The 16,596-nt window shown below is 35.1% G+C and overlaps 1 protein-coding gene across 11 annotated transcripts in view; it reads right to left on the bottom strand.

The window, feature by feature from the left end:
* The window catches only part of SETD5 (SET domain containing 5), a 71,815-nt gene that overhangs the window by 26,818 nt on the left and 28,401 nt on the right, over positions 1–16,596 (bottom strand). For 5 of the 11 annotated variants that reach the window (XM_031954534.1, XM_031954524.1, XM_031954559.1 and 2 more), the window contains 13 exons: positions 15,110–15,296; positions 10,000–10,192; positions 9,606–9,711; positions 9,085–9,293; positions 8,641–8,699; positions 8,105–8,292; positions 7,147–7,185; positions 4,744–4,986; positions 3,900–4,048; positions 3,357–3,474; positions 2,022–2,131; positions 600–855; positions 114–197 (listed from right to left, as the gene is read on the bottom strand). In XM_031954534.1, the coding sequence (XP_031810394.1) occupies positions 114–197; positions 600–855; positions 2,022–2,131; positions 3,357–3,474; positions 3,900–4,048; positions 4,744–4,986; positions 7,147–7,185; positions 8,105–8,292; positions 8,641–8,699; positions 9,085–9,293; positions 9,606–9,711; positions 10,000–10,091 (1,653 nt within the window). In that variant the 5' untranslated portion in view covers positions 10,092–10,192; positions 15,110–15,296. Of the gene's footprint in view, positions 1–113; positions 198–599; positions 856–2,021; positions 2,132–3,356; positions 3,475–3,899; positions 4,049–4,743; positions 4,987–7,146; positions 7,186–8,104; positions 8,293–8,640; positions 8,700–9,084; positions 9,294–9,605; positions 9,712–9,999; positions 10,193–14,434; positions 14,541–15,109; positions 15,297–16,596 lie in introns of those variants that run through there. The other 6 variants (XM_031954543.1, XM_031954565.1, XM_023498156.2 and 3 more) reach the window with 4 other exon arrangements.

Here is a 16,596-nt window from a genome sequence, read left to right as displayed (position 1 = left end):
TAATAGTATTTCTCAACTTGAAAGTAGCCTCCATACCTTTTACCATCAAAATATAGAAAATGTTGGCACAAAGGCAGCAAAAATGAAAAAGGGATGTATGAAGTGGTACTTACCCGCCTGTTAGGGCTCAGAATTCCCTGATCATCTATAGCTTCTTCTGTTTCTTCTTCCAGCTTCTCTTCAGGATTGTCTATGTCCTTTAAGATAGAGGCTATTATTCAGTAATATTCCTGAACAATGAACTTAACATTTGTTTTGGCAGTCTGACAGTCATTAGAAACAACTTTTTTTTAAAACTTCCTTTACTTTAATAAAAAAGATACTGGACAGAGGGCAATATGATTCAAAACACTATATATAGCTCATTCCCCAGGACAGAACTTGGAAAAAACACTAAAGATAGTTAAGTAATTATAGATATTCATGATATACCACCCATCTTGACATCAAGAGCACTAAGCATTAAAATGTGATCCTACATCAATTCTCCCTAAAAAACCCAAATAAATAAAAAAAGCATGTGGTGACCCAGGATCCTCTTAATTTGAAGGCAACACCTGTTAACAATTAATCACCATTCCAAGAACAAGGGAAATTACCTCATTATCACTGGCTACAGTTACTCCTTCTGGAGCTTCCTCAGGCTGCTGGTTACTGCTCTCATCCAGAACATCATTTTGCTGTTCCATCTCTAGCTCCTTACGACGTGCTTTCCGCCGTCTTGTCTCTGCTCCGATGGACAGTAGGCTGAGAGGAGGTGGGGGTGGAGGATCTGCAGCAGCATTTGGATTCCGTCTCTGTATAGGGCAATTCCGATTCCCCTTGTGACATGCACAGTCCACTTTATAATTACTGCTCCAAAGAAACAAACACAAGTGCTCTCCTCAGTGTCCCTGAAAATAATTTACATTACTGGTCCATTCTCTTGAAATATTAGCGGTAGGCCTCTCTGGACAACTTATCCCACACAGATACATTTTAGGGGAATACTGAATATTTTCAAAATTCTGTACTTTTATATATGGCTCCATGTCCTCAGAGGGTTACAGGGTAATATTAAAAGTGTCCCTTAATCTTCCTATTCAGATACTTACACAGACACAGTCAGTTTTTAACTTTAAGAGTTTAAATTTTCACTAAGAGGTTGGGAATTGTGTGTCTATGTTTAGTAAAGTTTTCAGGTTTTAGGTACTTATTTCCCAACCATTATCACTATCACCCGAAATAATTAAAAAAGAAAAACAAAATACACACTTATAAAGGAGAAGACAGACCAAATCTTTTAAGTATATCTTGTTATCTATTCAATTTCAAGTCATTTAGTGCCTACTATGTGCCAGTTAATAAAAAGGCAAAAATAAATCAATCCCTACCCTCAAAGAGCTTATATTATGTTTTTCTGACTTAGTTGTATAACACTAAAAATGTAAGCTCTTAGTGAGCCAGTGGTCACTTTAGTAAAATTTTGAAGGTACCTGATAAAGCACTCATTTGCCATAAAATATAATTACCAGTGATAGGCTCCTTTCTCACTTAAGTAATCCATGCAATATTACCCTCAGAAGCCTCTTTTTCAATCCCTTGAAATATGTTATTCTTAGCACAAGCAAAACATGGAATCAGAAAACCTTAGCTCAAATTCTAGCTCCCCCATTTACTATTCACTTACTCATGACCTATATGAACCTGGATAAATCACATCATTTCCCTCATCTGTAAGAGGAGAGGACTCTGATTTTAGGATCCTTTTGAATTCTAGAGCAACATCTGATGATTCTTGCTTTGCATCTTCTGCTTACTAATAAGTCATTTTATCATCTGAAAGCCAAAAGCAACCTTATTTCCCTTAACGCCTGCTAGATAGCTGAAATTGCTACTGAATTGAACAACCAAAAAAAAACGCTTTTCAAAATTCATTTTGGCAAAAAAATGTCAACAATGAAGAATATGGAGCTCAATGAAAAGACTTTCATTCATATAAAGAAAACCATTGGATTAGGAGGTTGTCTAGGAGGGCTTACCAGTTACTGTATTCATAATCAAAGGCAATGGTGACTTCTGCATCCTTTGTGATAGCAGAGGCTGCATAGATACACAGGTGGATCATTCCATCTGCAATCATGTGCCGTACCTTCAGAAACAAAAAAGATAATCACTAAGTCATCAAAATAAAGTCTTGGGACTCACTGTAGAAAGGAAAACAGTCTTTAGATGAATGATTACCAAACTTTTAAGAACCCAGATTATTTTTTGATTGATTGCATGATCTTCCTCAAAACTGGTACATAGCATTAAAATAAAAACAAAACAAAAAACCAAATGAATATAATCACACATGCATAAGCCAACAGGTCAACCCAAATCTGTTTGCTAATTTGTAAAGCAAACATAGAAATTCCTATGCAACTTACCTTCAAGTCATAATAAGGAGCAAATGAGAATGTGTGCAAGGCACTTTGTCAACTTTAGTAAGCTATATAAATATTAATTACTGTTATGCATAACCATTTGCAGTTTCAAAACACTTATACATATATTCATTTGATAATTATGACAATCCTGACATAGGCAGGTTAAATTTTTTTATGAACTCCATTTAACATATGTAGAAACTGAAGGTTAAGTTCTTTGTTCAAGATTATACAATTAGTAATAGACACAAGCTGGTATGGTAACCCAAGTCTCCTGAGTCCTAGTACAATCCTATGTTTTGAGAGTATTATGATACTTCCATTAAAATAAATGGAGACTCGCTAGAGGTCATAAAAATCAATGCTCTAATTCTTTAAGTCACCAACATTATGTATTTATTTCATTTTCTACCAAGGAAATAACTATTTGGCTATAAGAAACCACTTAGTGACCTTTGTGTTTTAATGGCTGTGAGTCTATTTTGATTTTTCTGCTGGCTAATGAATTCTATCTGGAAAGGTGTACCATATAGTACTGTTTTTTATAAGTATCAGATGTCTGAAAAGTTGTGGCTAAACTATACCTTTGGAGCCAATTATATTACCTACCATTTGGCTATGTCTTTCACAGTTATTTATTACCTACTTCTTACTAATCTAGTCTCTAACGTTCTACTATTATTCACCTTAGAAAATCCCACTTGCTACTTCTATTTTTTTCTCTCAGGATAAAATTCAATTTCTTATTGTCAGGTCAGGATGGAAACACCAGTGTTTGAGACCTTCTCAAGAAAGGTCACAAACAATAGTGTGAAACTTTTCCAAGAAAGGTCATAAACACAAGTGTATCTCTTTGGATGAGATCAGCAGGATATTTCTGTGGTTTGTTCTGGATGGCTTATATTTCCATTAAAGGAAGAACAGCCTAATCCACTGAAATCTTACCTCTGCATTTGGGGTACAGGATCGCCTGATGAACCGAGCATCATTACCAAAAGTGCGGGCATCAACACACATCTCTACACCATTGAATTTGGAGTAGAACAGCACAAAGGGGTATGGTCTAGGGACACAATGAAAATTCTTGTAATTCTTAACACAAATGCAAAGGCCACCCCATGACTCCAAATATGAAGCATATGCTGACACATCCTTTGTGATGCTCTAATTTAGGAAACACTGTATGCTTGTCTGCTTCTGGTTAAAGAATAAAGATAAGCCCAAAGCAGTGCTTAACACATGGTACATGCTTACTAAGTGTTTCTTGGTTGATAAGGCAGAGCATATCTGTTTCAGAAAGGAGTCATCACTTTATACATTCAAGAATTTCCAGATTTGCTTGCACTTCCTTATAAATGGGCCTCAGTTTATACAAGCTAACCTTCTCCCAAAAGCCGTTATCTTATCATCTAGGATGAATTGTCTAAGAATACTGGTCAATCAGACCCTTTATGACCTTAGTTATAATTCAATGAAAGATGCTCTTACTTTTTGAAGAAATGCCCATTGACCTCAAATTGCTGCCGTAACATGACTTTCCCTCGATACTCTATTATAAGGGTATCTAATGCCAAGTCTCTTGCTGCCCTGAGGATCTTCCGATGTTTCTGAACACGAGTAACTCTTCCCAGCTGGAGCTGAATAAAAACCAGAAAACAAACATTAGATATCAAAACAGAACAGAAAGCAACAATTTAGGAGAGACATTTAATATTTGGGGTAAGAATAAGGCCAACACAGGAAATGGTATCAAATAGCTTAGATTTCATCTATTTATTTATATTACTTAGCTTAATAAGAAGAAATTTTGAAAGAACTACAATGACCTTGAAATAATTCCTGTTATTTTCTAGAGAATACCTCCATCTAGTGAAGTTGCCACCTCAAAAGGCAAAAGAGAAAGAGAGAAATAAATAAATATTTGGTTGATTTTAAATGAATTTCCTTGTACTCCTAACCACCCATTTAAAAAAAAGAATTACTATTTTCAGAAATAGTCCAAAAGAGACTTATCTGTTATATTTTACTTAATTTCTGCCTAATTAGTGTTTCATTCTCAGTATACAGATTAATCATTTGCTTTTGATTTAGAAAAGCATAGCCTAAAATCAGGGTTTCCAGATGGTAGAATGTACTGGTTAGTTAAAGAAAATCAATGCTTAGCTTGTTCTTTTGAAGCCAGTGACTTCTAAGAAGGAAAAACTTGACAATTGGAGAGAGAAAAACAAGTAATTTTACTGCATGTTGACTTCTCTGCCAAAACCAGTGCTGTGTTGTAGTTCTGCAGCCCTTCATCATTTTCTTAAGAGACCCTACTCATGCTGATCCTTACCTGCATTTGGGAACCAATCACTGTATTATTACAGGCCAGTTCAGTCTTATTGATGGTGTCTAGGACAGGTGCTTTGCCCACAAATTCCTTACTGGAATTTAGATGCCGTTCAAGGAGATTTTGTACATCTGCACTGTACTGATTAGTGAAAGCTTCCTCATACTGATCAGTCCACAGGCGTATTCGATTCTCCCAGCCTTCAGTTGTATTCTCATCTAAAGCATGTGCTTCAGAGGGAGAATTCTGTAGAGAATAAAGTTTGAGAAGCATCAAAATAGGACAGTCCATAGAATGAAAAAACAACATTAAATTTTTAGGATGAAAAATGTGTTCAGTTGGTAATGTGTTTGGGATATTAGCTATAGGCCTTAGATATGTCACATATTTCTCTGGGACTAACTTCTTAATCTGTAAAATAAGAGGATTAGACCAGATTAATTTTAAGCTTTCTTCTTTCCAGTGCTGTGATTTTTCTTTTTAAACCTCTAGACTGATGTTCTGAACTTCTTTATTGTTAAAAGTATTTGAGATGTCTTCTTTCTATAAGACAATACATTTTTACAAAAAATATTTGAAAAATAACCACAGAGCCTACCAAACATAAAAAAAAAAAAAAAAAAATCAGGTTATATTTATTTTCTTACTTTGTGAATAAATATATTATTTAGAAATACAGGGGCAGCTAGTTAGTGCAGTGGATAGAGTACCAGTCCTGAAGTCAGAGGACCCGAGTTCAAATTTAGCCTCAGACACTTGATACTTACTAGGTATATGACCTTGGGCAAGTCACTTAACTCTGATATCTTTACCAAAAAGAATATAATAAAATAAATGTGGTCTTTTTTTTTTTTTTTAAATTGTAATTTTAAAAGTGGGACCTAGAAGAGGACAATAACTAAAGCCTACTTCTGAGTAGCAGAGTTCAATGGTATATATCTTTCCTATGTCTGGGCAATAACAGTAATTAATTCACTGTTTCCCTTACACCCAATGCAAGCAGAACTGGTTCTGGAAGAAATTATTTTAATAGATAATTTCTTAACGAAACCTAATCTACTAAAAGTTTGAGTTTTGCAAAAGCAAGATGTTTGGAATATTCCAGATAGCTTGAAGTTGTCTCTAACTTAAAACAGGTCTTATAAGACCTATAAGAGCTTGTTGTGGGTTTTTTATATTCTGTCACATGGTCATCCCTGGCTTTTGTTATCAAAAGTTGTACTGCTGTTCTACATTATCACATAAATAATCTTAAACAAGCTCCTTTTCAAATATTCCCAACACAGCTATAAAGAGCCAAAAGTCTGTACACTTGGGGGAAGTGAATAATCAGGGAATCTTAGTCACTTTTCAAAGCCAAAAGTCCAACTAGAAACTGATTATTTCCTCCAGACACAGACACAAGGATAGAAACTAAGATGAGAGAAAGGTCAGGTAAAATCTAGGTCAGCACATAATCAATTCTTAAAGGAATGTCTTATCAAATTACAACAACTTGTAAATTGCTTCAGTGTAAGTGGGCTCTCCAACCTCCTACCAGTTGTGTGTGCTATATGGCCCCCATTAAATTTTAAAGCTTTGTGAGATAGGTTAGTTTTTTTTTTTCCTTTCAAACCTTTGGACTCCTCATACCCAGCAAAGTGCCCTACATACAATTGGAACTTAAATAATGTTTGCTAAAATGGAAAGATTTCATTAGTAGGAAACTTCCCTCACATACAATCCAAATTTCCTTTATGGAAAACTACACTAATCATTCTGCTCTCAATATGCCTTTTAACTACCTAATTTGTTATTCAACTCCCTTAAAAAATTGTCGAGAACAGAATTAACCATCTTTTATTGAATTAAAAAAAGGAAGTACAACCTGACATTATATGGTTCTTTTAAGACCAATTTGATATGTTATAAGCATTATAAAAAAGTAAGAATAATTCCTATCAACAATATAGCTTTCCTACAAATGAAATTCACCTTTCTATAACTGATTATATCTCCCCGTAAGGGTGAGCTGGCCAAGATCTTTTATATAACCACACCAGGAAACATTTACTCTTGATATTCAAGTCCACAATAATGACAGAAAAGAATAGCTTTATTTTGTTTGATATTTTTCCCTTCCTCAGAAAAACAAATGTCAATTTCACTATGGAAGTGTTCTAGATAGTGACCAAGAAAAAGTCACTTTGGGATGTGCAACAAAGCAAAGGAACACAATGTCAAAGTGCTGGATAAATGGCATCTATCTGATATGCCCATGACTAGCTATGTCTACCCCCCCCCCCCCCCCACAACCAAAACACCTCAACCCCCTCTCAAAACGGATCAAAAAAACAAAAACCCCACAAATACAAACCAAGCCAAGCCCATAATCAACTAATGCCATCAAAGAAGACGACCACTCACCTTCATCCGCAAGGACTTCCGGGATCCTTCTCGAAATGCCTGTTGCACAGAGAAGAAACAAATAAAAACTTATATCAAGAACGAAATATCATTTACGTGAGAGACTTAACATTAAGTTAAAAACAAGTTTCCCAGCTTATCCCTTCTGAATATAAATAAAAAAAAAATTCTCCCCCCAGATACTAGAGTCAGTCATTAGGAGACAGGTCAATATGGTCAGAAACCAATTTCTACTGATCCTTTCAAACATGCATCACAGTTCCATGTTCACTCAAATCTAGAAGAAAGAATACTAATTTTCTTATATGGGAAAATTTTAATTTATTATGCTTATTACTATTTTTACTTCTACCCCCACCTCATTTGCTTTTGTTCTGATTTTTCTTTCAAAACATGACCAATATGGAAATATGTTATTTAAAATGCTTGCATAACCTATTTTAGATTGTTTGCTGTCTTGGGAGAATTAGAGATAAGGAGAAAAAATTTGGAACTCAAAAATCTTACAAAATTGAATGCTGAAAATTATCTTTACATGGTAATTGGAAAAAAAAAATACTATTGAAAAACAAATACCAATTCCTTTAAATGAAGTGTAAAAGACAAAGTATTTATAATATCAAAGTTGCTCTGACAGAAAATTTTTATAAATATATAACACATTTCCAAAGAAAATATTGTGGTTGAGGGGTATAGAAAAGTAATCTTGATGTAGAAAAACACTTTTAACATTACTGCAAAATTCTTTATTAGTCACTCATGGAGGAAAAATTCAATTCAGGAGACATAAAGGGGAATGTATTAGTCTGGTAGGTGGATGTTATGGATTATAGGAAGAGCTACAGGTTTAATTAATAAAGAAATTGCAATTGGGGCAAAACTAGCTAGTCATGTTTCTAGATTAAATTGTTCAAAAACTACCCTATCATCTGAGACTTCAATTCTATTTTTTTCATACCTTAATCTTTTTCGTCTTTGGTGCTGTACGACCTTTTTCTGGGCTCTTTTTCCTTTTCTTAGGTTTAGTTCTTCGGACCCGGTTAACAGTCAAGGTGATACTCGTTGGTGTGTGTTGTGTGGCTGTGTACAACACAGTTGAGGGAGATAGCTCTTCATCCCAGCTTTCAGTTGCACTGCTGTCCCCACCTACAAAATGTCAGGAGCATTCCCAAACCCTTAGATCTCACCAATACTCAAAAGATGAATATGTAACCCACATTTTCTCTTCCTCTCTAATCCAATAAACAATGTATTCAAATCATCAAATTTTGGCATCCTCAACATATCTAGTTAATAAAGGGAGGGGGAAAATAAAGACTCGAGATTTTCAATGAACCAAATAAGGGGAGTAGCCTAAAGAGGAATTTAATTTTCAAAATCTAAACCTTGGTGTTGAAGACATCAAGATGGTTTACTAGAATGATTCTCAAAGGCAGATTTTTAACATCACCAAATATTCAGAGGAAAAAAATGTTTAGTCTACATCAAACTTACCTGATACGTTGTCCTGTTTCCTCCGATGAAGTCTAATAACCTTCCCCCTGCTCATTCCCCTACAAAGGGAAAAAACTTAAAGTAGTTCCTCCTCCAGTATGAAGGACTGACAGTGCATATGGTAGCTGTGTCTGTGCATGCACTACATTTGTCCATTCCTCCCACATACCAAATGTTTCTAGGACTTAAAAATTTTCATATAAGATGCAACATCTTTAACATTACTCTCTCATTCTTCATTTTTATTGGTTCCAACCTAATATAAAAAAAAAAAAAAAAAAAAAAAAAAAAAAAAAAAAAAAAAAAAAAAAAAAAAAAACGACCAACTTGACGGAACCATGAATATCACAAACATAAAGATGTTGGTTTACTCCCCTTCAAAAAATAAGAAAACTCAAATTCCAGCAAGCCAAGTTTGAATCTAGGGGGGGGATTTACACTTACCTGCACTTGTCACATTTAAGAAGAAAGCCATCCTGAGAAAGTCCACAATGACACCAGGTAGGAATAGATTCCCCTTCAGAGCTCTCACTGTCTCCAGAATTTTCCTCATCAGGAGAGTGGAGGCCATTCAACTCTGCATGAGGGATGATGGTCTGGACAGGGGGAGAAGCAGGGGGGGTCGGAGGAGGAGGGGCTCCATAATTATGATCCTGAAAATAAGATTTTTTGAATCAATAGTGTTCCAAACACTGGTCCTCTCCCCATCAAAATAAAACATATATTAAAATCAAGAATAAACTAGTATTCCTCAAATTTTGCTTCAATCAGAAAGTGACAAAACAAAATGCTAAGGTCAATAAGTAACAAAATAAGGGGATACAGAGTTAAGATGAAACAAACTGCAGGAAAAGTACAAGAGGGGCAGCTATACATCATGCTATTAATAAATATTTAAAGAAAACCAAAATGCACAAAAAATGGATAACACCAGTAGATGAACAGTGGTAGAAATGTATACTCACAGCATAAGGTAGTCCTCGGTACCCATGCCTCTGAGTGGTCCCATAGTTATGAGTGGAATACACGTTCTTCTCACAAACTGCTGGACTAGCTTCCACAGATTCAGGACTGCAGAAAGGCGAAAAGCAAGGCATGATAGCATAATAACTAAACCTACCCAATCAATTAACATTCCACTTCCCACTCTAACCCCTCCTCTTTCCACAACCACCAGCCCCTAGAATAGGAGAAAGAACTTAGTGAAACAAAGTAATCTGATTAACATAACCAAGCCTATAAATAATAGTGGGAGTGTTATTAACTGTGTGATGTGTGTGACATGAAGCCAGTACAGGCAGATGTCTGAAGGCAGGCACCTGGGATACAAGGTGTCCCTAATGACAAACATAAACGTACCAGCTGAGCGGGGAGTTTCCCCTAGAGAAGCCACTCTGGGCTGGTTTAGACTCAGAACTATTCTTCTTAATTGGATCTCTTAATACTTCCATGAAACCTCACATGACATTTGCAGTGAGTGAGATGATGAAAGTGCCTTCTGCACTGCCCCAGGGGCCAGGCCCTCTTCCATTCACTACCAAGACAGGATACCCTGAAGAAAGTACAGGTAAAAACAATGGCATCTTATATTTATAGCACCTCTTATCTTGAAGAACCCCCAAACACCTTCCAAAAATACTTAAATGTAATAATCTCTCAACCACCAGTAGTGCAACCATACTAAGGGTACAAATTATTTAACAGCTGCATGGTAAGCCTATAAAAATTTTCACAATAATCAAAATACTACACTTGCAATTTGAGGTAGTCTGGGGGTAATTACCCAATTTGGCCACAAAACTAGGATAACATCCTCTCCTTTAAGAAAGTTATTCGGGAACTTTAGTAATCAGTTTTAAAATTTCTTGTTTATTAATGCCTTTTGAAAGATGTTACCCCTAATCACATACCAGTTCCTCTTACTCATGCGAACTCAGGTTTCAAATTAGTAACAAATAGTAAAACCACAGTCACAACTTAAGCTTAGGAAGAACTTAATTCTAAATGAAATTAAATGAAACCCAGAAGTTTACTTTAGCATATATGACAGAGAATAGGCATAGGTGGTAACAGTTAAAGCTCAAGGCACTTTTGCATAGAAGGAAAAAATATTAAATCCTAACCATCATGTGGTTAGGTCTTTGGAATTCTGAGGTTAAGAAAGAATGCAATTTTGATATGATTATGCACAACAATGGTGTGCTATTTATATTTCTTAAGTTAACTGGAGGAGCAATGAAGTAATAAAACTCATAAATAAAATACATTAAAGCAAGAATAGTTCAACTTTAAGATACAATTTTTTTGGGAGAGGGAACTAGACTTGCACAGTAATGTATGCTATTGATTTAAAGTGGTAATGCAAAATTTGGAAGTCTTTTTTGGCCATTTAAGAGACATAACACATATAATAGCTTTTTAAACTTATAAACTATGAAAGCCTTAAAAGCTGTTGACTGAGAAGGAAGGTCTGTAATTCAATGCAAGGAGACATCAGATAAAAAGTGAGGGATAAAATAAATTTATGAGGTATATATCCAACTCACCCAATTTTATGCTCCGAAACTGTGAGAAGAGACCTTATTAATAACAGCAAAGGATAATTTCTGGGTGAAAAAGAACTTTAAGACATAGGAAAGGATTCTCTGTTAGTGAGGGCATGCAATTCATTTCTGAGTATGCTGCAAGGAGCTGGGAGATACACCAATAATGCAGATCAGTAGTCTTAAGGAAAAGAATGATTTTGACATCCCTCACTGAAAAGTAATTAACTAAGACTATCTGGAAACAAGTGGGATTAGTATTAAACCCAACAACTAAGGTGAAACCAAATGCAAGACATGAATTAAGAGAAGTTAAGCAGAACTTTATTTTTGTGATGGATAGTCAGAGAAAGGTATGTGTCATTAAAAAGTTAATAAATGAAATTTACTGGATACACAAATATTCCATAGTGCAACACCTCATTTTATGTGGGGAATTTTTGCTCCACTTAACATATGGAATGAAATATGACAATTATTTATCAAAAAAAAAAATTTTTTTTTTTTTTTGGAAGGGCAAAGGAAAAACTGGACAGAATAAAAGATATCCAAGGAGATGGAACTGCATTAATTGCATCTTACTCATCTCCAAAAGAGGATAAATATTAACATAAATTCTTCATGTATGTGTCTAGGGGACAAAAATAAAATGCACATACTGGGAGTTGATAAGCCATCCCACTGGAATCAGCTTTTAATACATAGCATAACATGTAATATATCACCACTGCATGCTCAATATTGAGGTTAAGTAGTTACCTTGCAACTTCAATTTCAACTGGTCAAGTATAATAATCTAATTTTATTCTGACAATTAAGACAACCACAATTTTTATTCAAGACATTTCTTAAAAGGTGGTCTTATTATCACCCATATTTTAAAATATAAATTACTTAGAAATTTAGGCCAATGAGATATTTTTATTCCCCAGTCACTTAGATCTAGAGGAAAATAAAATTCCCTTAAGCATGATCTTACACAAATAAAAATCTTAGCCTTTCCTCTGCCAAATCCAAATAAGTGTGACAATAGGTCATAATTGGAAGCCATGCTCACCAAAAACAAACAAAAAAACCTTCATTTTTATCATCCTTCGCTAAGATAGTGGCTTTATAATATGCACCCACCTGCTCGGGCCTTGTTAATTAATGCCACATTTTTGAGAACATTTGAAATTTTTGGCTATTACAGATCAGATCAGAAATCCAGAAATCTTTCTTTACATCCATCAGATCATTGATCTAGAGCTGGAAGGGACACCTCAGAGGTTATACAATCCAAACTCCTCATCACTTTATAAATGAGGAAGCTGAGGCTCAGGAAGGTTTAAATAACTTGGTCAAAGTTACTTGAGTACTAATGGGTCAGCAGAGGGTATTTTAGCTTGACTCCTCTTTTGCAGTTTCAATGTTCTTTGCACTGTACCACCCTGCCTCCACAGCAGTGAATCTACCAGTTTCAAGACAGTTTTCCACAACATCACTTCTTTGTTGCAGTCAAATTTTTAATCCTGGGAGGCAGAGTTTGGTTCTCCCCTCCCCCCACTTCATTCTGTACAATCTGTCAGTTACAATAGGACAACTTTTGGCAGTGACTAGGAAATGTCCTAGGTATAATGATACTTAAATATAAATTTAGCAAGTTGTTCATTGACAACATGTATATTTGGTGGAGACAAATTTTCCACTTATTCTGTAAAGAAAATTGAACAGAATAGTTTGTGATTAGTTGTTACCATAGTAACAATTCTATTAGGAGGTTATAAAAACTTAGGTTTCAATTCGTCCAAGAAGTTTGGATAATGGAAGCACTTTAATCCATACCCTGCCTCAATCCCAGGTTGGTTACAGTACCCCATTTACTAAGACCAAAATATTAACAAGGAATATGTGGATTCTTTAGGATATAGTAGTAGAGGCAGACTTCTTTCCAAATGTCTTGACAATAACCAGCTACCATGATATTTTAATTTCACAACAATTCAAGAAATATTTTAAAGTACCTATTATGTGTGAGGCACTATATAAATGTTACCTAATTTCCTTGTTTATTTTCACAGGGTTTTCAAAACTGAGATACAATGAGAGTCTCAAAGAAGTAAATGTTAGTAAGCATTGTAGTTTATGACCCTCAGATATAGTAATATGTTGACAAAAGCATGGATACTGGCTGACAAGTTAAAAAAAAACCTTATAGGCTGGGTTTCACACCTCAGAAGTAAACTAGTGGTTGTGGTCTGGCAGTGAACTAAATGGACTTAAATGTGCCTTTAACTCCTCTGGCTTTACAAATTCAAATGGCATGGGTTTAGCATTCTTAGTTGAAGTTCCTCACAAATGCTTAAGACCTCAGTTATAGATCTTAGATTTGAATTGTAGATGGTCAGAGGCTAATAATTTGCTAGGCAAGTACATAGACCATACATTTTCCATCAGTGTAGTTTATGTAGTTAGTGGGCCAAATATAGAAAGGTGTTCTTAAATTCAACCCCAGATTATCACAGGGTTTGTAAAAGCCTCCTGAAATTGGAAATCTTGACACAAGGAATAAATAAATAAATCCTAATATGTTTGAAAAGAAAACTTTACCCTCCCCCAAATGCAATTACATTCTTATATATACACAGAAGTAGCCCCCAAATTAATTTTTTTTTTTTCTTCAAAGCCAAGGTAAACTTACAGGCCTGGGGAACTTTCTTTTAAGTATCTCACCAATGGAATTTATTATGTAGCTGGACTGAACCAGAAGGTAATAGAGAAGTTTAATATGTAAGAAATATTCTTAGCTCTAAGAAAAAGACAAAAAACAAAAAAACCCAACCCTACCATTAGCTGCTCAGGGAATTACAGTAAAGGGGAAAGACCCAGAGGAATTGGAAGAGAAGCAGCTATTGGACAGCCTAAAATTTGAATATACTCCAAACAACTATGATTGCCCCTGTCCATAAGCTAACCCCTAGTAGCCCTGGAACAGATCTGCATGTCTTCATTTAAGGATGAAGGAGGAATCCTTCAGTCCTTGAGTTTTTCACTGGACTATCAGAAACTAGAAGTTAGAGTGCTGCTTTGTCTAGAAATGAAGCGAATTTGCTCTTTCTTTCCAAAAATAAGTAGGACTATGAATTAAGGGCAGAGAAAAAAGAAAAGAGGGGACCTGGAGTAATTCAAGAAGCAGAGGAGGGGCAAAAGAAAATTATAAAAGGAAAAGTGGATGGATTTATAACATAGAAAGTTGTGTAATGAAGGCCTACCTTCATATTCATTTGGCAATTAAATTCTTCATGGATTGACAGTCTATTTTAGGGACTGGGCTTTTGGTTTTCGACAAACTCTGTGAATTCCTAAAGTGGCTCACAGCTGAAAAAAAGTTTGGTACCACTGATTTTGAAGGTCCTCTTTCCAGGAGATGTTTATAAAGAACAAATAGATGATATGGCTGTCCTGTTTTCTTTCCCAGATGTCAGAAGTTGCAAGTAACCTGCCATAGATAGTCTCATTTGGGTCAGTCCCTTTACCCTATGATAATGGGGGAAGTACATAGGTTTGAAGTTTTTAAGATAAATCAGAAAAAGGAAAGCAGTTTACCCCCAACCAGAAGAGAATTAAATAATCAATAACTTCTAAAAGGCAGGGTGGCATCTCTGCTTTATTCTTACCTATACCAAAAAGAAACCAGAATGTAATCATTCTTTTGTGAATATGATCCTGTTAATTATTTACCTAGCTACTACTTCTAGAGTTCAGGAGAAATGGCTTATTTTCTCTCCTTTCTAATTGCCTTTCCTTTTTGCCCTTATTGACATTCACAATTGCAATGAAGTAGATTTACTTTAGAAAATCCTAGATTTTAGTTCTGAGATTCTCCTAAAAATCTAAGCTCTTCAGGTACCCTCCTAATTTCCAAAAAATGGGGAAGTAGCACTTACTCTGAACCAGCAGCCATATCTGAGTAGGATGTATCTGGTGTGGTGACTCCCAGAGGAACTGCAATGCTCATGACGTCCAACACAGCAGTAGATGGAAATCACGGGGTCCAATTAATGGAGACTGGCCACTCTGAGAGCGGGGGTGAGCCGCAGAGCCTCAACCAACATGTCAGGGACATTAGGAATCCTGGGACAGAAGGCAGGGCATTTCATGAATATTTCATTTTTTAAGCAGCATACTTAAAAAAACCAACTGTGGCCTACTTCTCCAGTCCTTCCATATTTTTAAATGAGAGATTCTAGGGGCTTGGTATATGTTTAAAGTGTGTACCTAACCATTAAGAATCTTTCTTTTATTCTTAAGACTTTCAATATGCTATTCAACTGCTAATTTTGCTCCTCAAGCTGATTTTCTAGTTACTTTCCATCCTCCACAGCTATCCACTAGCCCTCAGGGCCTAACTTACAGTTTTTATAAGTAGTTTTTTGTGATTGCTAGAAGAATCTCACAACTTCACATAAATCCTTAATAGCTTATTGTCTTCATTAAACTTTTCTCCTCAGCAATAATTAAATCCAGTTTTTCCTAATAACCAATAATGTAATTTTTCCTCAGTGTTAATTAATACACACCAATCTACTTATAGTTTGAATCTGACTGGAAACAGCTGTTTCTTATTATTTTGTTTCTCACAGACTTGCATATTCTCAACAATTCTATTTTAATGAATCCTTGAAAGGGCAGAGAATTAATGACTCAAACTAGGTCTTTTGGACAGCCAATACTGCCAGATTTGAATAAAATACATAAGATCACAAAATGGCACTTTTTATGATTAAAAAAATAGCAAATTTAAAATGAAAAGGCATTCAATACACATTAAGATAAAGAAGAAATGGAGAATGGCTATGCATTGACTCCCACAAACTACTGGGATCTAGCAACTATTAAACTGCTGAAGTAAAAGGAAGGGCATGATATGAACCATGAACCAAAAGGAGATTAAAAGATTAAAAAGGGGAATAAAATGTTCTTGATAGTGACTATGAAAAATACTGATTAGGTATAAAAACAAAGGTTTCTCAGAATTTAAAAAGTATTTTGCATGGCATAAGTTCAAGGTGAATAAGATCAAAGGTTCATAATAAGACAAAAAGATGTAGAAAAAAGGAATCCATGCAAAAATATTGCATGCATGCAATGTTATATATGAGAAAAGCCCTGGACTGGAAGTGAGGAGATGGAGTTTTTTAGCTTCGTTTAGGAATTTTAGATCTACCATTGATTTTAGGCCTTAGTTTTTTCAACCGAAAAATGAAGAAATTGGGTAAGACAATTATATTTTAAGGTCCCTTTCAACTATAAAATCTTAGAATTCTTGTTTGTGATACAGCCCACTGAAATGTCAAATGACCAATGACCAAAAGAAGACAAATTAAGAAATCAACTATATACTTATTAAATCAACTCAGCAGATAAACAAAAC

Source organism: Sarcophilus harrisii, chromosome 1 (genome assembly GCF_902635505.1).
Source record: "Sarcophilus harrisii chromosome 1, mSarHar1.11, whole genome shotgun sequence".
Taxonomy (NCBI): domain Eukaryota; kingdom Metazoa; phylum Chordata; class Mammalia; order Dasyuromorphia; family Dasyuridae; genus Sarcophilus; species Sarcophilus harrisii.
This window is presented reverse-complemented; position numbering and strand designations above follow the sequence as displayed.